General features: G+C 41.1%; 1 protein-coding gene across 1 annotated transcript; it reads right to left on the bottom strand.

The window, feature by feature from the left end:
• Positions 1-1,404: 1,404 nt before the first annotated feature.
• lpla (lipoprotein lipase a) lies at positions 1,405-24,907 on the bottom strand. Its single transcript, XM_082523696.1, has 11 exons — positions 24,778-24,907; positions 8,208-8,533; positions 7,238-7,443; positions 6,707-6,886; positions 6,079-6,190; positions 5,301-5,543; positions 4,468-4,710; positions 3,504-3,624; positions 3,164-3,346; positions 2,956-3,063; positions 1,405-2,477 (listed from the first exon to the last, which is right to left on the bottom strand). The coding sequence occupies exons 2-11, from the start codon at positions 8,305-8,307 to the stop codon at positions 2,426-2,428; spliced, it is 1,548 nt and encodes a 515-aa protein (XP_082379822.1). The 5' UTR covers positions 8,308-8,533; positions 24,778-24,907; the 3' UTR covers positions 1,405-2,425.
• Positions 24,908-24,911: the final 4 nt, after the last annotated feature.

Raw genomic sequence — 24,911 nt, 5'->3', positions numbered from 1 at the left:
GCGGGAAAGCTGTTACTTTTAAGTAATATTACAGTCTTTATACACAAGGGTAGTAAAAAAAGAGTGTTTACATAAACAATTCTTCTTTAGGGTAAATCATCATCTGTTGCCAGGCAACATCATCTGTTGCCTGGCACCTTATCCTTAATTTTACAGTACTGTGGTGAGCACTGATTTATGCACCTATATGGCTTGAGTCCTCCTAGCTATGGAGTGTACTTTTAATGAAAAGAGCAAAAGCAGTTTTAAGAACTGTATCAGTGGTCGAAACCGTTTTAGCGGCTGCTCAGGAAATGGTAACACGTGGGAAGCTGAAAGTATCATTTATTAAAATATCCGAGCACGCATTCTCAGTCAAACTAAACTGAAATTGTTTGAAAATGTACAAGCATGGCTCTCTCTACAAATACAATCAAGTACCAGGCCATAAAACTGCAAGTCAGCAAGTAGAGAGCATGAGTGTATCTCCAGCATTCTCGGTTGCTATACTTTTAATTTATTATCAAAGTAATCTATATTTAATTTAATTTATTTGTATAATCACAGGTAGCACTCAAAGTGGCCAGAATATTTTTCTAGCTCTTTTCACAGCAAGATATTTTTTTCCTTGTCTTCACTAACATTCACGATTTCAGTTTTATCATTTCATGAATGCCACACATGGCATTCATGTAACGTAACGTAATGTAACGTTAGCTTCTTCTTCTGCCTCAGTTTCACCATCCTCTGTAATGCCATTCCCCTCTCACTACATCCACAAATCTTCTCTGGAGTCTTCCTCATTTCCTCCTGCCTGACAGCGCCATATTCAACATCCTTCATCCAGGATCTCCACCATTCCTTCTCTCCAATCCAATCCATCTCAGTTTTGCTGCTCTAACTTTGTCTTCACACTGCCCAACCTGAGTGGTCACTCTGATATACTTATTTCTCAACCTCTCAGAGTCTCAGAGGTTAGATAGGGCGTCATCTTGGCGCCCTATCTAACCTTCTCCATCAACACTCTGAAAGCAAACATTGCATCTGCGCTGCACTGCTCCTCACTAATCATCACCCTTCGTCTTAACCTAGCTTCAACAGCTCTTCCCCATATCTTCATGATGTGGCTCATCGGCATCGCCACAGATCTGCACATCACTCCTTGTTCTTGAGAACTGGTACCAGAACACATTTGCTGCATTATTTATATGTATGAGTGATGCTGATACATGTAGCCTTCATTATAAGGCTCTGTTCTTTTGATAGCAAGGGCTGTTGACCCCTACCTAACCAGCATCTGCACATGCTCAAAGTAGTGGTTCCATCAACAGCTAGAACTGGGACCAATTTGATCGATCCTTCCAAGGTCTCGCCCACAAAAACACAAACCGCTTGAATTGTAAAAAAATAGAGATGACAACGGGAGCCTGCCAAAATATATTACAGCTTTATATACAAATATATAAATGTACAATCAATAAATACAAGGTGAAGTAATCTTGAGATGTATTATGGCTGTCGTTTATGTCAGTCCATCACAAATCATAAAGGCTTGGGTGATTTTTTTGTAATGTTTGACCTTTTAGTATATGGCTATAATTGAGTGAAATGAGGTAAACTGTTTCAGGTGAGATGCTGTTGACCGAGAGGCGCACTTATCCTTTAAAATTTGATCAGTTTACCAAAACTAAAAAAAAATGCATATCCTTATTGGAGTGCAACCTCGATGACCTTAACATCTGAACTGCTTCGAGGGGCGGAGAGCCTTTTAAAGTGACCAGTGACACAATAACCAATAAAATCAAAGATCAAGCAAGACTTCAAAAGATCAGATATTACCATGTAGCTCATATTTGAAAAGATACTGATTAAGGTATTTACAAAGACCACTGTGATTCTCCATTCAGTAGATTGTAAATGCTTCTTTGGTCCCTGTTGATTGTTGGCAATTAGTGGTTAAGTAAAGACAAATGTTGGGCAGAAAATAATCACTTTGGACATTTAAAAAACATAAAAACCAACAAAGATGTGCCAAAATTATGCCTATCACTCTGGATTATTTAAACATCAATAATAATCCAAGTTCACAAAGGCTCAGAAAACACATCGCTTCTGTCAAAGTATATCAAAGTCGGTATAAACAGTACATATAGGATACAAAAAGCAAAAATAATGATTACAAAGCAGTTCAGCTACTTAAAAATGTCAGCACATCATCAAGAAGAAACATGCTACAGCAGCGTGATTTCTAGCACTGTGGATGAGGTTAAGTTGGTTGCACGGGAAGTTCAGTAAATACAAGAGCAGGAGAAGAAGAAAAAAACACAGCAAATCTCATATGTGTCCAGTTATTTGCGAAGGCTTTCCCAGCGTTGCTGTGTGCTGCCCATCTTTGGCTACGTGTGAAGGGACAGATGATACGCGCGGTGGGTATTTGAGTGCAACTTCAAGCTTCCTGCTGCCCAAAAAGGCTGCCCTTCGTTTTAAGCTTGTGCGCCCTGGGAAGAAGAAGAGTAGAATGAGACATCTTGTCTTTGATAATACGAAAACAAAGCTCGCAGGACCTAAAGAATGCTATCTATAGGATTCAAATGTGATAATTGTTTTATTCTTGTTGCTCTTGTTTTCAGATTTCATCTCCTCCTGGCCTCCACACTTTCCTCTGTCATGCATATCCACAAACATCTTCGGGCCGTCCTCCTTTCATCTTGCCTGGTGACTCCTCCCCTCTTAATACATCCAGTAATTCTCCTCTTTGCATGTCTAAACCTGCTCAATCTCCCCTGAACTGCCCAATGTCTCTGCCTAAAACTCTTTCTAATACATTTGTAACTGTTAATTAAAGTTTAATGATCTATTTCTGTGGTTCAGGTTTGATTTACTCATTTTTCCACTTCCTACTTCTACTTTTTACATTTAGGCAAACACTTAAAGATTTTATTTAAAGTAGAAAATGTTTCACTGTCTTTAACTTACAGTTTTTCTTTACGGCTCTGTTTGTCTTCCTTTGACTTGACAAAGACGGCGTTCTCTCCTCCCCGGGTGAGGTCAACAAACTCTCCGTCCTTTGCATTAAAGATCACCCTGAATACACACAGAGAAAAAAAAACATTATTAACATCCTAAATGATTATTTTTCCGTCACAAGACTGCAGTGCATAAATGTCAGCAGGTCTGAACTTACTTGGACTGAGTCTCTCCACACTTGATGCGAAGTTTTCGGATGTTGAACTTGGTGTTGCCCCACCAGTTTGACCAGCTGATGTACGCATCCCGCTCCCAGCGCAGCTTCACGATCATCAGGTCTCCGATATCCGTGTCGGTGGTGATGAGGAAGGATTGAGTGGTGTTACTGTTCAGGGCTGGTCTGCAAGGTTAAGACAAGAGAAGCTGCTCAGATTTGAAGGTTCTCTACACGGATTGTTAGATTTGTCTACCTTTTCTTGTAATCTACATGTGCACGTCTTTGCAAACTTGGTTTTAAAGTTATAAAAGTAAATATGTATGCTGTTTAATGTACTCACAGAACAAAAGGAATATCTTCCTTCTCTCCATTTGTTCCATACAGGGAAATCTTCATTGGCTGCTCCGTGAAGCTCTGCTTGTTCTGGCTGAAGAAATGTGCCTTCACCTGGTAGTGGAAAACTGTAAGAAGGGGGGATCCAGTTGTTAGAGATTAGCCCACTTCTCTTATTTGACTGCTCCAAGTTTGTTTATCACTAGAAAAGCTTATGTAACCTGGACCTTTCTCTATCTCAGTGTGACCTTTACAGACTGGCATTTAAAACACGGATTTGCGGTAAATCCTGGCTGGTTTCATTTGCAAAGCCACATAAATGACTAACAGCCAGATTCCCAGACACGGCTCAAGACGTGTACCAGATTAGAGGAAAAATTCAATCAAGATCTTTGTTGAAAAAAGTCACTGAGTGGCGAATGAGGCTTGATCCATGTTGGAGACCCTATGTATCTACAAAACATGCTAAGCTGTCCACACAAAGTTTCTAACAATAACACTGTTGGCTTGTGTCAATAAACTTTTCCATTGCTGGTGTCCACTGGTCTCACTTTTCCTTAACATCCCCTCCAGATAAAGGAAACACCCATGACACCTTCTCGTAACCTTCTGAGTGCGTGATACTTTTTGTACACGTGTCGTTGCAGTAAGTCATCTTTCCTGGTCCACAAATTGTGCACAGCAACACTACCAGTACTACCAGTAATTCCAGCTTCAGGAAACCACATGCACACTAAGAACACCACAGAACAGTAGCTCATAGACTGAGGATTACTTTAATAAAGTATGTGAATGGCTTAAATCATTATAATCCTCCATAAAGTACATAAAACCAGCTGGAATTTTCTTCAGCTGTTAAATGTTAAATTTAATCTCTTTTGCACTGCAGGGAGCATCCATTCATTCTACTTTAATATCACTGACAGATACTCAAATCTTTTCACGTGCACATCCTTTTTTCTGGTTTTTACCTTTGAAAGGCATCGTTCCACGAGTCTTGAGGTACATCGTTGTGCTGCGGGCCGTGCGGACTTTTTTCACGTTGTAGCCGATCTTGTTGCAGCGGTTCTTCCTGCAGCTGAGGCACATTCCCTTGTTGAAGGTGTCTTTGGAGTTGCATCGGAAGGCCACGCTCTGCTGCTCGATGTTCAGCAGAGAGTCGATGAACAGGTGGATGGAGCGCTCGTGGGAGCATTTGACAAGCTGGTCCATATCTGCGAAACAGAGAGCAAAGAACGTGTAAGGTTTCTGCACATCGCCCAGGTAACGTCACGCAAACATGGAAAATTACTTCCTCGTGTTGGACTTTTACTGTTTTTTTAACACATGCTGACCCACAAGCCATTTCCCACTTAATTCTGCTCTGCTCTGTTAAAGTACAACAGCTGAGGGGGCAGAACATCAGGAGGTACTTTAATCTCTGTCACAGTGCAAGTCTGTTATGACTGGAGGCAAACACGCTTTAACTGCGGCCCTGAAAGCTTTTATACAGTCAGTGTCTGTTGATGCCACGTAAACTTACAAGAACTGTTACAGACATTCGTTAAACTGATCGTTTATACAATTTAACCGATCACCATTATCTTCTGTTTTTGCTCATTATACTGAACATAAACACTCACTCTTGGTGTTGAAGAGCAAAGATTATGTGATGCTGCATGTGCTGTTATGAATCCAGGTTATATTTGTATTTGGCTGTGTGTTATCATCAGTAATCAAATCAAACCTAAACAAAGTGCTTCAAAGTGAATATTTGTAAAAGTGCAGTCAAGAGCAAAAAGCAAGGAGGGTTTGTATGTCATACTTTGGAGGCCTTTGATTCCTTCTAATGCAATTCCCATCAAAGTGTTCTGGATGTCGCAGCCTGGCTGGAAGGTGCCTCCGTTGGGGTAAATATCTATGTGACCCACTGGTCTCTGGATGCCAATACTGCGGTCCGGGGAGCCCCTGGTGTTGGTGTGCAGGACATCCACAAACTGGGCATCGCCTCGGGACAGTGTGCTCTGTTCATCCGCGTGCTCGAACGTGGGGCCGGCGGGATCCAGACCTGGAGAAAAAGAGGGATTTGCGTTTTTTTTACTGTGTCACAACAAAGAAAATATGGATAGATTTGGATGTACTAGAAGAAAGCGATCACTTTTATAGATAGATTTACTAACAGAGCTGCACATATTATTCTTGGCAGGTCAGACGGATTTCAAAGCTGGAGCAACGTCATAGTGGCAAAAAAAACCTGGAGCCACTAGCTGGCAGGAGCTCAGTAGATGTAGATACACATGCATGCCCAGATTATGTTTTACTGGCATGCCGAGGTGCTTTTAAGAACGGCACTGGAAAAAAATACTCATACATATGGTATGGTATGTTAACACACAGGCACTTACACTATATTTAGTATTTAATGGTATCTGAAAACAGGTCACAGTGCTTACAGCTAAAACACCTTACACAATCCTAACTGTAATGATGCAGTTGTGTGAGACTGTGCTGTCAGTCGGAACAGAGGGCAACACTGACCCATTGTGCTAATAAATCTATAATGTGAGCAGATAATAATCCATTTGATATCTTAATGCTCTTACCTGTGATCCGGCTGATTTTGTGGTTGGTAAGGTCTCCGGCAATTCCAGCAACATGCGCTCCCAGACTATAACCCAGCAGATGAACTCTGTCCCAGGGCAACTGCAGCTCGTTCTGAAAGGTAAGAAATGCGTCAGAAGAACATATTACACTCCCTTAAAACAGTTTGTAGAGAATCCTGCAGACTTGCAAGAGGGATCGAAACTATCTGTAGGTTATAGCTTTTCCAAATGTTCACAGAATTTTGGAAATCCTCCAAAAAAGGGGATCATTTTATGTAATTTGGGGTTTGCCAAATCTTTGCAAGCTTCATGTAAACAAATTCTTCACGCCAGTTCCCCTTTTAGCCTTGTTCAAACCAAAGCTGCGCTCCACTAAGCCTTGTTAGGAGACGCTGTTGTGAGCCACAAACGCGGTCATAAAATATTTTTATTGGCATTTAAAATCATAACCAGTAGGAAAACATATCCGCAGCAGCACCACAGGGTACAAAACATTACATCATGTAAAGCAACTTTCTCTGGCAGCACACTGACGACAAGTCAGCGCTGTGGTAATATGGGCGTCCAAAAAGAAAAAAAAATGTGTTAAGTTAGTTGTCAACCGCTGCTTTTCTGTGAGAGCACTCACTTGTATCCAGGTAACAAACTTGGCGACGTCACGACCCACTAGTTTGGTGTAGGCGGCAGAGGTCGGGTAGTGCTGGTTGGCTCGGGACAGCCAGTCCACCACAATCACATTAGCAGTGGGTACACGGTCATACAGAGCAGACACCAGCTTGGGCACCCAGCTCTCAAACATCCCTGTTACCTACAGGAACACACAAAGCTAGTGTGAGCTCAACTGCAGTATGGCATGATTTATTCTTGCCTTAGCCCTCGCTCTGTGTCCTGTTGTTGGAGAACAGCCAAAGCATCATCAGGTTCAAATTTTGCTGCCTGACTGGCCATAAATCACATTAAAACAGAAAATGCATGGACTTCCTATCATTCCTTACCCAGCCTGTTTCCTCTTACAAGTGTAGCTTTGTATTAAGTTTACAATTCTGCCCCAAAAATAATAGTACAATTGGTAGGTTTGGTTTTTCAACATCAGAACAAAGTATTTCTGTCATTTGCAAAGAGCAAAACATGGCTGTCAAGTGTGCTCAGTGTGACATACCGTCCAGCCGTGTATCACAATGAAGGTCTGTGTTTCTGGATTAAAGTTGCACTCCTTGATGGTTTCCGGCCTCCCAGGTACTATGTAACACATGTCATCATCCGGGGTGTCTGCGGTGCGCAGGGAGAACTTGGACACGATGTCGGTGAAGTCGGTGAGCCATTCAGTGGTATTCAGCAGTTGATCAATGGTGACTGTGGTGTTTGCTGTTACAACACACACAAACAAGCAGTGCTGGATTGTTATGATATGACAGAAAAGCGGGTGTCTGTTGACAGGTGAGACAAAGACACTTTTTTACGCTGTTATTAAGTTTCAGTTAAATGCAGCTTTTCAATAATGACGGAAAACTCTTCAAAACAATACGGTGACATAGTTTTTTTAATTAAGTGAATCAGCATCATTCTTACGCCTCGGACTGCTGATGCATAAAGCATTGTGAGCGGTGGAGCAGTAGGAGTGTAAAGCGTGGCGGTGTCGCCCCCTTTTGTCTCCTGGATTCCCACCAGCACAAGTTTTGAAAGTTTCGTGAAAAAATGAAGAATGTGGATTTTCCGGAAATAAAACTGGATCTTGTAAAGTAAACAATAATAACTTTTTCCCTATGAGACAGACTATGAAACTGAATTTGCGTTGTAACTTAATTAAATATGAGCATCGTGTTTTTCTACTCTAATATTTTTCATGTTTTATAATAAAACTGCGAAAATAAATGTGCGAATATTTTTTGCTTTTAGTTTTTCCTGTGTTGATGCCTTCTGCTTTACTCTTTCCTCGGACAAAAGCCTCTTGGCCGCAGTCACACATGGAGCTAAAGACCTAAACTCCGTCCGCTTATTACCAGGTTATTACCGGTCAACACGGTGCAGCGCGCATTAATTAACCTGCATCCATTTACTTAAACAGAGCAACATCGGGGTAATATGATAATAATAATTTAAGATAAATAAAAAGTATCTCAGCCACTTACCAAAAGCGGTGGTGTTGGATTCAAGGTCTGAAGAAAAAGTTGCAAAGATTTTTCCCAAAATTATCCAAGCAGTTAAAAAGCAGATATTTTGTTTTCCCATCTTATTGATGTGTTTCTTCGAAATGTTGCTGGATGCTGGTGGAGCAGTTGTAGATCCAGTTGATGTTGGACAGGTCAGAAAGTGGTGTGAAGCTGGAGCTGAGGAGTGAAGTTGCTTATGGTCTGTCACAGTTGCCGCTACAGGTCATCTTTATTGGTGGCTTATTTGAATATTCAAGTACGATTGGCTGGAGGTTCGAGGGCGGAGACTGATGTTTACCCCAGCTCTGAGTGAGCGAGGAGAAGGAGAACAGATCATCCACATCCCTTTACAGAAGAGCTGGCTGCACGGCAGAGTGTTTTATTTACGCGGTGATAACAGGGTTAGGTATGAATTACCATTCAAGACAATGGATTTTTAGGAAAACACCAGAGTTTCCTCACACTTCAGCCAAACAGTGACATTTAAAACAGCATATTAGACTCATTAACTGGTGTATGGATTTGGATGCATGTGTTATTATTTTATGCAACATATGATCATACTGCTGTCCGTCCTGATCAGGACATTCTTGTAAGAGACTTTTAATCTCAAGAGTTTTTCCCCTAGAAGGTTAAATAAAAAAATTATGATCGACCTTATTGAATTAATATAAAAATGTTACCAAAATAATTAAAAAAGTATATTCAGAATCTTTACAATATACAGCTAAACGTCTTGCTGTAAGTTTGTGCTTCAAATAAAAGTGAACAAAAATGAGGGCAGGGGAAAACCAGCCCATTGAGTCATGACTTTAGTTGGGAAATGAACAATCACGCAGTCAGACAGTATGGATCGAGGCAGGGGAATGAATCCAATGAAAACATGTTGTGTCAGCGTGGAAGTGAGTGTTGGTAATTTGGTTGGACTTAACCTTTTAAATATCCAGATGGAGAGACGTGTGCTTGTGGGGAAACATCACTTCTGTGAAGCCTTGCGTGCCACAATAATAATTTTTTAATCATAGGCTACCTGGTGCCATGTTTTGTTAGTAGAGGTCGCTCCGTCTTTATGGTAAACACTACAAGTACTGGCTTTAAATACTGGAGTACATATTTCATAAGTTAAATATTCATTTTCTAGGTGTGAATTTATGGTTCAGTTACCTAGATTACGTTTAATTTTTAATGACTAATTAATGAAACTGGTCACAAGCCAGTGTACTCCTAATGCCAGCCCTGTCCATGTCCAGCACTAGGAGGCAGAAAAGGCATTCAGATTGTCACTAAGAAGAAAAATCATTTGTAAAACACAGAATAAAATATACAATTCATAATAAATGTATACTTATAAATGTATTATGAGCTTAAAAATACATTAACCTACTTGATGTTTCCTATTTCAAGATCAATAAATCGTCTACATCAATAAATCAAATCACTTTAAATTCTAAATATTTCTGCTTGTATAAATGATCTTTTCTTTTTTATTTCATATTCACATTTTAAACTACTTTGGCGGTGGTACTGGTATAAGTCTGATCTCAGCCAGGTGTTTTCTGCTTGTGGCATCATTACCCCAGCGGTTATTGTTGTGGAGTTGACAAAACAGAGCTTTTTGCAAACAGGAGAAGTGTTCCTTCTAACACATCTTGTGTAAAAAGGGGCATTTTAACCCTAACAGCGACGTTTTCCAAAACCAAACCAAACAGCTACTAAAACAAAATGTAAAAAATGAAAATACAGCACGAGCCCTATGCAGGAACACAAACTTGTGTCTTCTTGATCAAAAATCTTGTGATGTATTCACTGCAGACATGCCAACAAAGATGCTGCGCTGCAAGTTGAGAAATCACACTAGAGGGGGGACCCAGTGCATTAAAACATGACAATGCTTCTTATCAAGCATGATGAAGTGGGAGTGAAAGCGTGTTGACACAAAACAGATCCAAAGAAGCGCATCGACAAAGTCTTTGAAAATGCGCACGGGGCAGTGAAAAAATCCCAAAGAGATGTGAATCTGGAGATCTTTCTCCCGTGTGAGTTGAAGGCTTTTGCATCTTTGTGCCCCTCTGGCCCAACCTCTGATAATCTGTCCACGCCTTCAGCATACCTCCAGCAGATCAGAACAGCGTGGGTGTGCTACAGAGCCCCCTCTCTCATTGGTGGACCTCTGGTGAGCCATCAACTGTGTAGCAACGCCAAAAGCACGACGTGGTGTCTAATGCTTCACAGTGTCTTTGTTCTCTTTGGGTTTAGAAGAAGAATTTAATAACCATTTCCCACCCCTATACCATATATAAATAAAACAAGCTGCTTAGATGCATGTGCATACTTAAAGCCTTTTAGTGAGGGCCTCGGGGGAACCAAAGCAGCAGTGAAATCAAAAGCATGTGGATGTTACGAGAACTGCATTTCACTTTTACAATGATTTTCATGCCAAAACACCTGTGTGAGAATATTTTGTGCCTCTCTTCTCCAGACAGAGGCCAACAAACACAGGCTGACTTTTAACCTAGATTACCCACAATGTAATTGTATAGTGTGTTCTCTGTTGTAAGCAAAGTTTATCTGTTTGATGTGAAAGATTAAAATATGTGGAGACTGAAAAGGATTGTGCACATTCTGCACACCTTTTCCCCAACACTAAGTTGTTTAATTGACAAAAACATTGCCCTTTTAAACGAGTATAAACAAATTCAATTTTAACGAATAGACCTTCCTCTCTGTGAATCTCTGACACAATATCTCATCAAATAAAAGAGAATAAGTAAGAATAAAAGCCAGCAAATGGGTAAAGTGGACCACAGAGACACCCAATCTGCTGCACTGACAGCAGAAATATCTTTACTTCAGTCTAAATGGAAAAAAAAGTTTGTAAAAAAAATATTGTAAATAAATAAAAACACAATAGCCTTTTAAAATTAGTACTTTTTACTGCCATGAAAGTTTGCAAAGAAAGTGAGAAACTATGTGCTCAGTGTGTTCATGACTTTCATCCTGTGTCCGTTAATAGATTTCTTCTTCTTCTGCTTCTTCTTCGGGTTGCTCCCTTTAGCGGTTGCCACAGCAGATCTTCTGCCTTCATCTCACTTGCCTCTGTCACACCAACCATCTGCGTCGTCTCTCACTACATCCCTGTACCTTCTCTGTGATCGTCTTCCTCTTTGCTTCCTGCCTGGCAGCTCAGTCTTTACCATCCTTTGTCCAATATTTCCACTATCCCTTCCTCTGCACATGTGTTTACAAGGAATAAAAAATAAATCACCCCTGCTCTGTTTTTCTTTATCTAAATATAATCCTTTTGTTTGTGTATGTGTGTGAAAGCTTGTGTGTGTCAGTGAATGCCAGGAAGGTGATGCTTATGGCCTGACCAACAAGCCCAACCCAGTGATTAGACAGAAGAGCGACGCCTATCCTTCAGCCTTTGATCAGCCTCGATCTCTGCTTCTAGTGTGGTTACAGTACCTTGCCCCAAGGGGAGACACATGCAGATAAACGACAGGGCCAGAAAGAAATAAGATGAGATAATCCAGAACAAACCTCAGTGAAATGATGATTAAGATCGTGGAAACAAGATTTTATTTTTCGCAGCTTGGAGATTGATAAAAGTCAGAAGAGAAAGTGCTGTAGATGGATAGAGAGAGAGGGAGAAGAACAAAAAGTCAATGATAATTACTTATAAAAAGCAGAGGAAACAAATTACCAGTGTTTTTTTAGTTTGTATACAGATCTTCTGCCTAGTCTGGTTTTGACTGCTGAGGAAATTAAAAGATCACTGCTGAGAGAACATAGATTTCCTGCCGGTGAGGAATTTCTTCACTTTGCTCTTGCAGCATTTTCATCTGAAGCCTTGCAAATCTAACGGCTGCACATTTGTTTCACATTCCTCAGCTGGCTCTGTTTGCACGTCTGAAAGATTATGCAGGCTGTAGCATTTGAAAGTACACAAGAGTGCAGACACTGCAGTACTTAATCCACAAATCATGCCTGGGCTCTGTGTGGTGTTTCAGGACTAATTGCAAATATTTAAATTAGTGGCTTCATTAGTTGCCTTATTTGTTTTGTTTTCCTTCCCGCAGTACTTACATGTGTTTACAGGGTTTAAAAGAGCGCTGTAGAAACACCGCCGCTCTGCAGGTGTATTTACATGTACAACTCAAGCCTTTATTATACGAACATACAGCAGGTCACAGATTTTAAGGTCAGGAGAAGTAAAGCAAAAACCTCTGAATTAAGCCTGAGTATAAACGATCATTTTGACGACTCACTGAGAAGGCAAAAACAGGGATGTGGTTTCATGAGACCACGCAGCGTAAATATTCTTGGTGAAGAAATTTGTGGGGGGCCCTGAGTTTCAGAGAGGTTACACTATGTGTGTACAGTAGATGGCTGCTCCTCATTACAAGGGGTGCTTCCTTAACAGCTAACTGCATGCGTTTTCCTTTTTATTGTCCAGCTCAAGGGTCAAGAGCAGATGCTCATGCCTACGTGTCACAGTGTGAGTGAATATTTGATGTTAAACTTCCTTCCTAGATTCAGAGCACATTTGCAATAAGCCCAAGGCCATCCTCTTATTGTTTTCAGCGCATCTTCGCATCGTGTTCTCCTCTTATCCAAATGTTTCCACTTGCTTTCATTGCCATATCTTTTTAGACTCAACAGGAGATTGAAACACCTACAGTCTCAACAATGCCACCAGTTTTATTTACAGTGTACTGTAAAACTCTAAAACATAGGAGGAAGCAGTATTCGGTTAATACCACAGTTCACTTGAACCGTAATTGCCCTAAACCGTAAATCCATTAGAAAAGCCAGATTTGCTGTGCAGCACTGAAAAGTAAGAAAGCCCTCTCAGTAGGAGTCGAGCCTTTTACGAGTTGCTCGCTAAAGACCCATTAAGGTCATAAAAGAGCCACAGAAAGAGTCGAGGGAGAGAATTGTTTATGTGAGGAAGGCTGTTTCTTATTCTTCTGTGACATGAAAAGGCTGCATCGAGCACTCGTGCTGGCAGTTTAATGAGGAAAACTGCTTGATGTGCGAAATGTGGGTGTTTGGCCACATGTATAAGCGCATGGTCATTGCGTAGGATAAACATTTTTTTGTGTGGTGTCAGGTGCAGGCAGGAGTGGTGGTATGGAGGACCCAAAGTGCAGACATTCAGAGGCAAACGTGAACTCAAACTCAGCTTTATTGCTAGATGGCAACGCAGAACAGAAACTAAACAAACTGAGACTACAGATAACTAACTGGCAGACAGATGACCAGAACACACAACACAGGATGATGGACGCCGACAAAATAAAACACAGGGCTTAAATACACAGAGGGAGCAATCAGGGAATGGGAAACAGGAGGGAAACACAGCTGGGGCAAATCAGGGCTAACGAGACAAGGGAAGCAATCCCAGATACATTAACACGAGACACGGACTTTCAAAGTAAAACAGGAAACATAACACAGAGACGTGGACTTGACCCAGGTCTCCTAACACCTTGCAGGTGAGCCATCATTGATAAAAATTAATCTACCATTTTTGTGCAAGCAGGTTCTGCCTAAATGGTACTAATGCTTATTTTAAAGAATATATCGTTCACAAACAGACAGACATTTTTTGTCCAGCTGTAACCTTTTTTTTCATTTGCAGAGAGTTTTTTGCTCGATCAAACCTATGGGCAGAAATCTGTGCCATCAGACACTGAATTTGAATAAGTTCAATTTGAATTTGAATTGCTCAGATTGAATCTGAATTGTAACTTGAATAAATGCTTTTGAAAACTGAATTTGAATTAGGCTAATTTGAAATTGAATTTTATATTTTGAAAATGAATTGATTTGCTTTGAAACTGCATTTTATCCTTTAAAAATTCAGCTCTCGAATAATTTCAGTTTCACTTCTCACCATTCAATTTCAGTTCCAAAATTCAGTTTTTTGGAACTTACATCCGGTTCCGGTTCAAGCGCAGATTAATAGAACTACGTTTTACTAGCGGACCGAAAGTGTTACTGACGGGAATCTACAGCGTCTTGAGCTGAATTAAGACTTCAGAAGTCATTCGTCATGTCGAATGACCAGCGGATAAACTCTCAGGTTGGTAATAAATGTATTACATGTATAAGAACAAGCGTCATGTTAACAAATGATAGCCGTAAGGTAACTTTTATGCTTATTGTAGCTGTTAGCTAAAAGCGCTAATTTAGCGTAGTTTGCCCTGAATTCAGATTTGACAACAAATATGATCGACTGTTTGTAGTAGAATTCCAGAGTTGTCATCTTGGACCCTCTCAGAGTACCCCTCTGTATGCTTGCAGAGACCCCTACAGTAGGGAAACATGCAAAACGGTGTCCAAACCTTTGTATTTTAGCTTTATTTATGTCTTATGCTGGGCAGACACTGTGCGATTTTTTTCAGTCGCGCGATTCAGCTTCTGCTCAAACTGTACGATTGACTCGCAGGGGTTAGAAGTTCGTAGGTCACGATGCAGGGTCTCACACTATACGGCCCGATGCTCTGATGCGACCCGAGTGCTCACACTGTGCGTCCATAAAATGAAGGTTATAAGAGAAATTCTGTTGCTCGCTCTCTCTCTCTGTCTTTCACTCACACAGACACACCACCACCATCAACTTTGCTAAATTGCTAATGAAAAACATTGATCAGGCAGCTGTGATTGAGCAGCAATGTAAATCCAACTATTTTCACGGTTGTTGTGGTCGTGATAATTTTGTTAGGCCACATCGAAAAGGTTCGGGTGAGCTTGCCATAGTTCTACAAGTTGTGCCTCCATCGCTTGTGTGTCCAGATCACACGCTGCACTGCCGTGCTGCGCCGTCTTTTTCGCTGACATTTGTGTTTGCGCGTGCGCAGTGTGAGAAGCTGCGGCGACACCCTCACGACCAAGCGATTGATGATCGGGAGCTGGTCGTGAGGTGTTAATCGCTTCTCGTTACCCCACGTATACTACACGACGCACGATGAAGGCCAAAATCGGGCCGATCGCCAAAACGGTCGCACGACTCAAAAATCGGCTCAAAATGGGCCAAAAATCGCACAGTGTAAGCCCAGCATAACACAGCATCCCAACTCTTTAGCTAACTTAATAACTTTAGCTAAAGTGAATAGTTAGTCTAATTCATTAGTGCAGCATTACTGGATCACCTCTGTTTGAAGTGATATAATGTGATGTACAACTATCACTGAAACAGCAAACTTTGTAAATAAGCAAACAACACTTCTCATTCTCTAAACGTTTGGCCACAGCTGTAGATTACACTATCAGTGCTTGTTCACTCTTGACAATAATAACATTTCTAAATTTACTTTGTGCATTTACAGGTAAACAATATCTAATATTTTATTTAAATGACTGCTTTGTCTTTGAAAAGGGTGAAGAGCCTGAGGCCGGTGACAGTCCAGTTCTACTCTAAGTACATCCTTACAGTGGCTCACAGGACTGGGCCACATTCCTGTCCTGCCAGAAGAGAAGAGAAACTTCAGAGTCTTCATGCAGTTCAACCACACCTGTCATATTCCGTATGACAGGGGTCTCAAACTCCAGTCCTCAAAGGTCAAAGTGTCATGCAACTTTTCCATGCCCTCAAGGACTGGAGTTTGAGACCCCTGCCGTATGGTGTTCATGCTGTTTTCTACCCCACAGTTACAGCATGTCTGACTGCCTGTTCAGCATATGCAAAAATATATGATGAGTTTAAGCATGTGATGACTAAGGCCTTCCATTATGGTGTTTGTCATCACATGTCACAGACATCTGGATGATCATTTGGAATAAATAAAATACTAAAAACGTGTTACTTCATCTTTTATCTTTATTATTATTGTTCTTATTTTACACTTTTCATTGTTAGGCATTAGGTTTATTTGTAGTAGTCCTTTCCAACGTCTTTCCCTCTTCCATGTTACTGTGTCAGCTTGTCAGCATCTATTTGGGTTTGGAAGTGGAACAGAAAGTAAAGAAATCCAAAGTGCCATTAAAACCAGGAGAGGTTCTTATATTTCAGAAGAAGGGATTAATTCAAAAGAAATGACCTCAACGCCATATTTTATTTAGGAACCCTGGAGAGCACTTTGCAAAATAACACATTCTTATAATTTCACCCTCAGATGAGCCAAGCTACGACTGTCAGGGAAGGTGATGTAGGTACAGAGCATATGAGAGTGGTTAAGTTAATGTCTCTTGTCTAGATGAAAGCACAAGAGGGATCAATGGCAAGGCGTAGAGATTCAGTATCTTCAGTCTTCAGTGGACACTCCATTTCTGGCACAAAACACCTGTAAAAGATGGTCGATTTAGGAGGTGACCCGACAACTTCAGCCTGTCAAACATATTAATGGAGCAGTGTGTTTAAAAAAAAAATTAATTAAGCATGCACTCAGTACCCTAAGAATTATTATGGTAGTTAAACACAGTGATATCACTTCAAACAGAGGTGATCCAGTAATGCTGCACTAATGAATTAGACTAACTATTCACTTTAGCTAAAGTTATTAAGTTAGCTAAAGAGTTGGGATGCTGTGTAAGACATAAATAAAGCTAAAATACAAAGGTTTGGGCACCGTTTTGCATGTTTCCCTACTGTAGGGGTCTCTGCAAGCATACAGAGGGGTACTCTGAGAGGGTCCAAGATGACAGCTTTGGAATTCTACTAGAAACAGTCGATCATATTTGTTTGTCAAATCTGAATTCAGGGCAAACTATGCTAAATTAGCGCTTTTAGCTAACAGCTACAATAAGCATAAAAGTTACCTTACGGCTATCATTTGTTAACATGACACTTGTTCTTATACATGTAATACATTTATTACCAACCTGAGAGTTTATCCGCTGGTCATTCGACATGACGAATGACTTCTGAAGTCTTAATTCAGCTCAAGACGCTGTAGATTCCCGTCAGTAACACTTTCGGTCCGCTAGTAAAACGTAGTTCTATTAATCTGCGCTTGAACCGGAACCGGATGTAAGTTCCAAAAAACTGAATTTTGGAACTGAAATTGAATGGTGAGAAGTGAAACTGAAATTATTCGAGAGCTGAATTTTTAAAGGATAAAATGCAGTTTCAAAGCAAATCAATTCATTTTCAAAATATAACTTGTTACTTACTAATATTAGTCACGTTTTTTCTCTTTTTAGTCATAAAACATTAACGAATGCCTGATTCCAAAAGAAAGCATATTTTAAAACACCTAGGCCATTCACTAAGACTTTTCCCTCAATAACCTCTCAATGAATGCTTATTAGTCATTCTCTCGGAGTGACCCATTGGCGTATTCTTATATTAACAAATCACAAAAGAATAACTGGTAATAATAAGTATGGTAGATCTTAGAGATCTGTGCATGACCAGTAAAGTGGACAACTACAGTGCTGATCATACTTTAGGCTTGCAAGCTCTACATCTGCAGCTGCTAAACATCTGAAGCTTACATTTTAGTCATGTATGTATGCACATGATGCAGATGCACATGTACAGTGCTGCGCGCTCACTAAAAGGTCCGATTCCATGCGTATGGATTGCTTAATTTTGCACCTGTGGGTGGTTCATCCATATTATATGAGTGGAATGCAGCAGATGAGAATCCTGAATGTGACGTGTGTTTCATCTATGACGACAGCTGCTCGTGCTGCTGTTCATTGGGTTTAAAGGACATGTGAGGAGCTGTGAGTACAGCCTGGTGTGACTGAGGTTTCTCAAGTCGCAGATGTCCCAACTCAGGAGGGAGAATATGTTTCATAATTATTGGATTTCATCTCCTCCAGAGGATACCACCGTCTGGGAGGCAGAGGTGAGACAAGGCTGCATGAATAAACAGGCATATAGTTGTTGGTCTTCAGACTTCTCATTTTGTTGTGTTGAAATTTATACCAACTAAGTTTAAAGGTTTTTTTTCTCTATAAGCATTTAATCACCTGATCTACTGGGTTGTTATTACTGGCTGATTTTCTTCACGGTGTTCCTCTTCTGCAGCTTCATCTGGGAACAAATCAGTCTTAGGTCTTCACTTGGTTTCTTCTAAATGTGGTTACAGAGTTTCAGAGTTTGGGAGCCAGGAGACATAATTTGCTTCATTGTATGTCTGCGCATGTGCGATTTTTATGTTGTTTCAACATCATGCAGAGCCGACCTCACGCGGAGGACGAGGATTTGCATTCTGAAGGTGCTGAGAAAGAAGTGAGGTCCCACCTTTTCTACCTCATCTGTGCAAACAGCTCAAGGCTACAAATGCAACTAAAATCTGAATATTGGATTAAAATCAGGGCTGTACTTGCACTGTGAATAAATCAAGGCACTAGGTTTGGCAGGTAAAAGAAAGGAATGAAAAAACACAACTGGTTCTTCTGCAGTAATTTTGGTCCTTATTTAAAGATCTCTGATCAAGCTTTGATACCATGTGTCCTTCATAGTATCAGCTACTTTATTTTGGTTTTAATCGGTTTTATTCATAAAGCACCAGCATCTTGTAGGAAGGCGGTCATCAGAGTAGGGCAAAGAAAAGTGATGAAAGAAAAACATAAAGAAAAAACAACCAAGACAAAGCAAAAACTATGAGAGAGGAGACAAAACTAATGGGATAGTGGCAACCAAGGCAAGGTTCAGAATCATCTGACTGAGCCGTAAATAAGATTCAACATTAAAAAGAACATTTTAAACTTAAGTAGAGAAGAAGTCAAATCGTCTAATTTTCCAGCTTACGCTCTTGTTTGGAGTTTTACGTTTGTTAAAACATAACAAGGATGTTTTCTCAGCTTTGTTTTCCCTCAACTGTACAAAGAAGCTCCCGGTGGATCTCCCTGTGATGATCTTGGGTCTGGCCTTTCAGACCAACATATAGGAGAGCATTGCATTACATTACAACCCCTCCCATCGTGTTATCACACATGTAACACTTCAGAGTCAAGAACCATCCATCCACTTCCGCTTATCCTTTTCAGGGTCGCGGGGGGCGCTGGAGCCTATCCCAGCTGTCATAGGGCGAAAGGCGGGGTACACCCTGGACAGGTCGCCAGTCTGTCGCAGGGCTAACACACACAGGGACAGACAACCATTCACACTCACATTCACTTGCACATTCACACCTAGTGGCAATTTGGATTATCCAATTAACCTATCCCCACAAGCTGCATGTCTTTGGACAGTGGGAGGAAGCCGGAGTACCCGGAGAGAACCCACGCAAACACGGGGAGAACATGCAAACTCCACACAGAAAGACCCCGGCCTGATGGTGGAATTGAACTCAGGACCTTCTTGCTGCAACAGTGCTAACCACCGTGCCAGCGTGCTGCCCCGAGTCAAGAACCTATCACAGCAAATGCTGCATATGAGCTCACTGGAAGCCTGATGTGAATTCCACAGTGTTTTTCTCTCTTGTGGGTTTGTCTCTCTCCAACATGCAATGACATCCATTGGTTTTTGATCAATGGGGCGAATGTGGCCCAAGAGTTGGCAGTTTGTCTTGTAATCGGAAGGTTGCCGGTTCGAGCCCCGGCTTGGACAGTCTCGGTCATTGTGTCCTTGGGCAAGACACTTCACCCGTTGCCTACTGGTGGTGGTCAGAGGGCCCGGTGGCGCCAGTGTCCGGCAGCCTCGCCTCTGTCAGTATGTGTCTCCTCGAGAGATGCGTGAAATTATTTTTCTTAACTACTGAAATAATTCTGTCATCGTGCATTTTTTGTCTTCTGTGGTCTTTCAGGCATTTTGGTATCGATGTGCATCCATTGTTTTTAAGAATGTACCAGCTTGTAGATTCAACCCTCCCTAAAGGTTTTTACAATCTTTTTTAAAACAGTAGTCACCAAATACAAGTGGAATTAGCTGCAAATATTTTATCTGTTTAATTTGTACCAAGGGAACAGGACACATCTGGGCATGACAGCTAAAAAAAAAGCTGAAGGTCTGCACTTCAGTCACATTTAGATTGATTTAAAATCTCCTGAGGTGGTGCACAAAGGCACAATTACACAAAAAAGCTGTCTTTGTGCGAAGAAACTGTATGATCAAGGAAAGAGAGACAACCATGTCTGTAAAATCAAAGATGCAGAGTAAAGCTTGTCGAGACCCAAACATTATACACATCAATCAGTCTTCAGCTCCGAAGCTCATAGAGCCTCTCTGAAGATGTAAGAAACACACGTTGCATTCAACTAGCCCAACCTGCTGTTTCAAAAAATTTAAAAGTAATTAATGTTTTGAATCCCTTTAAACTTTAAAGCTCTCTCCGCTAAATCAACACTACAATTTTCAGATAGACAAAAGATAAAACTCAATAGATAAAAATCATCCGAAACAGATGAAAGGCAGCGTGTTTCTGTTTGAGTTTACTTCCGTCGATGATTCTCTAAAAAACGTGAGTCCCATATTTGTAGCTACCTGCTATGAACTGTCTATTTCTGTAAAATAGGTCTTTTTTTTTTCAAAGAAATACAAAAGAGAGACGCCGCAGAGACACGCAGGACAGCCCAGACATCAGAAAAAATGTAATTTTCCAAAGGCCAAGAATCTGGGTAAATGATGTTTCACAGCATGGGGGTCGATGTTGAGCATCAGTGTGTGTCTGAGTGCATTCCTCGTGTAGTGACCTCTGTGTGAGTGTGTGCACGGGTGCTTGCAAACCATATTTCTGTCTTGTGTCTGTGAAGTTTCTGCAGCTACGTCCAGGCTCTCTCGTTGTTTTCCGCCTCTCAGCAGTCAGTGATGTTGATTTAAGCGGGACATTCAACATCTGGCGGACTGTTTGTTCTTAAGGAGTGGCCAGTCAGGGTGAGAGAGCCGTCCTGTTTTAACCTCGCTCACACAACCTCTGTGCCCCTGTCGTCTGTCCTTTTTTTTTTTCTTACACCTGTCATTTGGGGATTTTTTTCTGTTTGCTTGTTTGTTTTGCTTTTGCACATAGAACATAAATTAAACAATCATTAAAAAATATATACTATTAATTTTTACACTTGCAATGACTGCCACGCATAACAAACTGACCTAAAAGCTAGATATTACCAGTCTGTTTCTATCTACGACTATAGGATGCCCTCTGGTGGAGAAAAAGGAAAAGAAAGAGGAAAATCTGGAAGATTTAGGGGCTTTTTTTATGATTAAACTAGTCTTAATGACATTGTAATTAAGAAGTAGCCCTCAATAATTTCCCCCCCAAGTTTATTTGCTAATTCTAATATAGTTTCTGCATTTTAAGAGTAAGATATCTAGGCTTACTGTCAATGGTCACTTTATTAGGTACACATCACTAATACTGTGTTGGACCCACTTTGTGCCTTGTTAACTAACATGTTTACAGATCCAATAAGTTCCCGAGACCTTGCCAAAAGATTTTGATCCATATTGAGATGTTAATGTCACACAGTTGCTACAGATTAGTTGGCTGCACATCCGTGATATGAAGCACTCATTCCACTGCACCCCCAAGGTGCTCTAGTGGGTTGAGATCTGGTGACTTTGGAGGCCGTTTGAGTTCAGTGAACCAAGAAATCAGCTTGAGATGATTTCAGCTTCATGGCATGACGTGTTTTGTTGCTTGAAGCAGCCCTCAGACGATGGGTACACTTTATGTGGCCGTAAAGGGATGAACATAATGAATAGCAATACGCGGGTAGGCTGTGAGCCCTGCGACAGACTGCCGACCTGTCCAGGGTGTCCCCTACCTCTCGTCCTAAGACAGCTGGGATAGGCTCCAGCGCCCTCCGCGACCCTGAAAAAGGAGAAGGGAGAGGATGGATGGATGGATGAATGGATGGATGGGGAGGCTGTGGCATCCAGGCTTTCATGTTGTTCACATCAGATTCTGAGCCTACCATTCAAAATGCCTTTCAAACTCAGTACAAATTAAGTCCTATCAGACAGGGCAACATTTTAATTTTGGCAAACCCAAATTGTGGCCTCAGTTTCCGGTTCTTAGCTGACAGGAGTGGCACCCAGTGTTGTCTTCTTCTGCTTCGAGGTTCAATGTGTTGTGTGTTCAGAGATGCTCTTCTGCACCTTGTGACCTTTCCTATCAGCTTAAGCAGTCTGGCAATTCTCCCCTGACCCCTAGTATCAAGAGGCCAACTTTCCCCCAGAGATCTACGCTCAGTGGATATTTCTCTTTTTCAGACCATTCTCTGAGATGATTGTAGTGGGAAAATCCCAGTAGATCTGCATCTTTTATTACTTTTTTACTTTTCTGAATCACTGTATGTGTCACCCTTAACACTTAACAACAGGATCCTAGGACTCATATTTAACATTGTTATATTTACATCAATAAATAAATGACCACGCTTAATATTTTTCTCCAGTTTGTTTGTTTTTATCTTTTTGCTAGTCCAGAAATATCAACATGTTAAAGGCTTTGCAAACATACAACAGGAAAGGATTATATATCACTGTGAGACATCATTTTGACCTCTGTTCATAACACCCACAGAGATGAGCACACACAGCTGTCACAGCTCCACGTATAGCTCCTTCCTTTTTTTCCTTTTTATTTTACATTTCAACAAAATAAAGCTACTTGTAACCTTTCTATGTTAGTTCTTTATTCCTGAAATTGAGTTCCTGTATTTTAACTTTTACTTCACTTCATCAAGACTCAGCAGATCATGTGTCATATAGTATGATACAAACTGGTGTTTAAGGTCATCCTAGCGTGTTCGTTCTTTTAAAGTGAACAAGCTCCAAAACGAGTCATACACTCTTAGTTTACAGCTTTATATTATTACTTTAAACAACTTGTGAGTACTTAACATTTCACACTAAATATGCAAAGCCCTTGTTTTTATTTTGCGCTCCCGAAACTCCCATCACCCCTGTATTTAGTCACCTGTGTAATCACAAATTAGTGTTTTAAAAAAGTGCAGATCTGAAAAGACAGCGCAACATATAAATGTTCATTGAACTTACTGCAATGTCTGCAGAGAGCCTAGGTGGAGTGCAAACATACAGAATGCAACACCAGATCTGACTATACACTTCTGATACACTTTAATACAGTGGTCCCCAACCTTTTTTGCGCCACGGACCGGTTTATCCCCAACAATATTTTCACAGACTGGCCTTTAAGGTGTCATGGATAAATACAACAAAATAAAACTAGTACCGGTACTGAAAAAAAGAAGATTTATTCATAACACACGTGAAAAGACCCAGGAAAACCGAGTTAACGATAAAAACGATAACAAAATAATGCTGAAAACCGATAAAAACCCTGAAAACCATACATTTCACACCTGAGCCTCAACTGTCGCGGCCCGGTACCAAACGACTCACGGACCGGTGGTTGGGGACCGCTGCTTTAATAGACCTCTCTGCATTGAATCATATCTGTTATTAATCTCTGGCTGTGTCCCAATTCAGGGTCTGCACGCTTGAAGTACGCGCACTACGCGTACTACGTACGGTGCGTACTATAAGTACGAGAAGTGTGGAAGTGAGAGGCTTGTGAAATGGGACGGTATACGCTGTTCAGGTTGCCTAGCAACCATGATACTAACACATGATACTAGCGAGACAGCATTGTTTGACAGAAATGAAGGAGAAAAATGTTTTTCTCCTTATATATATATATATATAAATATATATATATATATATATATATATATATATATATATATATATATATATATTAGGGGTGCAACGATACTCGTATCGATATTGAACCGTTCGATACAGTGCTTTCGGTTCGGTACGCATATGTATGAACAATACAAAATTTGTAATTTATTTTATCAACTTTCCTTCTGACGATGCTGTCTGTGTTGAGCGCTCAGTGAATCTGCGTTCGACTACTCCGCCTAGGCTGCACTGTCAAGCGCAGATCCACTGAGCATTCAACACAGACAGCATTGTAGCATGCATGCTACAAACTTTACCCGAGTCATTTAGACAGCCGTTAGCACATGATTCTCCTTATGGGGACCTGATATGTTTAATATTGTGGCGAGCTCAGACAAGGAGGAGACAGAGGTATCGTTTGGTCTTGCTTCCCGTGAGCTAGCCAGGGAGCACAGCCGTTTATTGACATCTGCAGAAGAACACTGCCGCTAGCTAACTGCTCAGCAACCACATAGCAACAACAACAACAACAACACACAAGGCGCCCTCTGACCCAGGAAGGACACACCGTCGCAGCGAGAGGGCGTCACCCGTCACTATGGCAACATAAACAAAACATAACTGTACAAACAGAACCCCGAACAGCCCTGACCCGCTACAATATGCTGCTGAGAATATAGCCCAGAAGAAGCGTATAGTATAGCTTTTATTTTGGAAAGAGCCATTTCTCTGTAATAAACTCTCTTTTCCAAAGATGAGTGATTCTTCAATCAGATACAGGTGTTACCGCGCCAGATCCGCGGCCCCGAACCGTAGTAAGGAAACCTCTGGCAGTTACTTGAAGGTTCCGTAACTGACTCGTAGCCGGCAACAGCTTACTATACAGGTCAACTCCGCTAGCAAAAAGATCGAAGGAGGCGTAGGAAACTGCTTCACCGAACTTTATTTCTTCTCTAAGGCACGAACACCGCGTACAGTGGGCTGAAACAGTTTACTCACAGCGAGCATCGCCGACACAACTCTGGCTGTCGAGGGAGTTATTATATTCCTTTTATTTATTTTCTTTTCGTCTCTTCTGTAGCTAACCGTTACTTTTCCCCTGCTCCGCTCTCTCTCTTTACACACACACACAC

The sequence above is a fragment of the Aulonocara stuartgranti genome, assembly GCF_965226115.1.
Source record: "Aulonocara stuartgranti genome assembly, chromosome: 23".
Taxonomy (NCBI): domain Eukaryota; kingdom Metazoa; phylum Chordata; class Actinopteri; order Cichliformes; family Cichlidae; genus Aulonocara; species Aulonocara stuartgranti.
The sequence above is the reverse complement of the archived record's forward strand: the minus strand, read 5'-3'. Positions and strand labels throughout refer to the sequence as shown.